The 1,722-nt window shown below is 42.9% G+C and overlaps 1 protein-coding gene across 2 annotated transcripts in view; it reads right to left on the bottom strand.

Moving 5' to 3' along the window:
- Nucleotides 1-1,722, bottom strand: part of gabbr1a (gamma-aminobutyric acid (GABA) B receptor, 1a) — an 87,321-nt gene that overhangs the window by 73,198 nt on the left and 12,401 nt on the right. For both annotated transcript variants that reach the window (XM_037980305.1, XM_037980304.1), the window contains exon 5: nucleotides 164-349. In XM_037980305.1, coding sequence (XP_037836233.1) covers nucleotides 164-349 — 186 coding nt within the window. The remainder of the gene's footprint in view (nucleotides 1-163; nucleotides 350-1,722) is intronic.

Genomic DNA, 1,722 nt, shown 5'->3' with positions numbered 1-1,722 from the left:
TGGATGGATGGATGGATGGATGGATGGATGGATGGATGGATGGATGGATGGATGGTTGGATGGATGGATGGACGGACAGATGGATGGGTGGATGGACGGATGGACAGATGGACAGATGGACGGATGCCCGTCATCGCGGTGGATAGGCGTCTCAGGAACTCACAGAGGCAGGTGGGTTTGGGTGCGTCCCACTTCCCCAGCTTGGTGCAGTGGCTGATGTTCCTCCCCTCCAGGATGAAGCTGGCGTTGCAGGTGTAGTGGAGAAGCGTTCCTTCCACCGGCGGCCCGATGGGCCTCGCCATCACCCTGCCGTTCTCCAGGGACGTCCAAACCCGCGGGCACAGCAGCACTAGAACCCAACAGAACCGAGACAAGGAGGGAGGCTTTTACTCAGAACTTACAGAACCAGAAATGTCCTAGAAAGAGAGTTATTGGATTTATTAATATACAAACAAACATCAGAAACCTGCAACACGTTCCAGAAACATGTTAAAACGGAATCAATTTTAGGTCAGAAATTAGGATAAAAACATGATGTTTCAAAGAGACGAGAAGATGGATCTTTGTTTTATAAAAGGAGAAAAAAGTCAAACAACAAATTAAAAGATTTAAGAAGAAGAAACACAACGAGAAGAAGGACGAACAGAAAACTTAGAAAGTGAAAACCACAAGGACAAATAAAAAGTCAGTTTTATGAAATAGATTTTAAAAGAAGAATGTTTTTATGTTTTTAAAGAAACAGAACAGACCTCAAAGTATTTCTGTGGAGAGTTAATTAATTAAAGTATAAAACTTACAAAAACCAAAAAGTCACAGCTCCTGTCTCCTGAATGCATGAACAGCTAAACTAATTCAGCATTAAGTCTTCAGAAGAAGTTATATTTCAGAAAAATAAATAATGAAGAGAAAGAGGATCACTACAAATCAATAAAATTATTTAAAATGTTCCTCAAAAATGAGACCTGAAGCTCAGCTGGAGGTAAACTGGCTTTAATTGAAGAGTACGAGATGATTAAATGAGACGTTTTTCTTTGTTTTCAGCAGTTTTTACTTTTTTATGTTGTTTTCTGCTTTTAGATTCGTACATATCTGTCAGTTTTAATGTGACTAAAACACAAAAACAGACAGAGAGGATGATGAAGTTAAATAAATCAGCGCCTTCGGTCTGATCGCCTGACAAAATACGGCTGAGCCTTGAAAATAATTCTGTTTTGCTGAGAGTTTGCTGAATCTTCCTCCCAGCGCTGAGCGCACTGCAGCTTGAGCTCTTACATAAGTCAGCTGAAAGCCACCGCTGCGACCGGGAAACTCAGGAACGCTGCCCGCGTTAGCCAGGCTTCACACACAATAACAATAAAAACTAATTAACTTTAATTTAGGTTTACAGCCGCGGTTGGAGGATAAATTACAGCCAATTAAACAACTTCACTGAAACAATCTGAGAGTTCCCAAACGCTGCAGAACCAGGTTCTCCAAGGCTCAGGTTCTCCGTTAGGAGAAAGTGTTTCCTCCGGGTTGGGGTGGGTCTCTGTCTGAAACTGATGGATGGATGGACAGACGGACGGATGGATGGACTGATGGACTGATGGACAGATGGATGGATGGATGGATGGATGGACAGACGGACTGATGGATGGATGGACAGATAGATGGATGAACAGACGGACTGATGGATGGATGGATGGATGAACAGACGGATGGATGGATGGATGGATGGATGGA

Source organism: Kryptolebias marmoratus, linkage group LG16 (genome assembly GCF_001649575.2).
Source record: "Kryptolebias marmoratus isolate JLee-2015 linkage group LG16, ASM164957v2, whole genome shotgun sequence".
Lineage (NCBI taxonomy): Eukaryota > Metazoa > Chordata > Actinopteri > Cyprinodontiformes > Rivulidae > Kryptolebias > Kryptolebias marmoratus.
The sequence above is the reverse complement of the archived record's forward strand: the minus strand, read 5'-3'. Positions and strand labels throughout refer to the sequence as shown.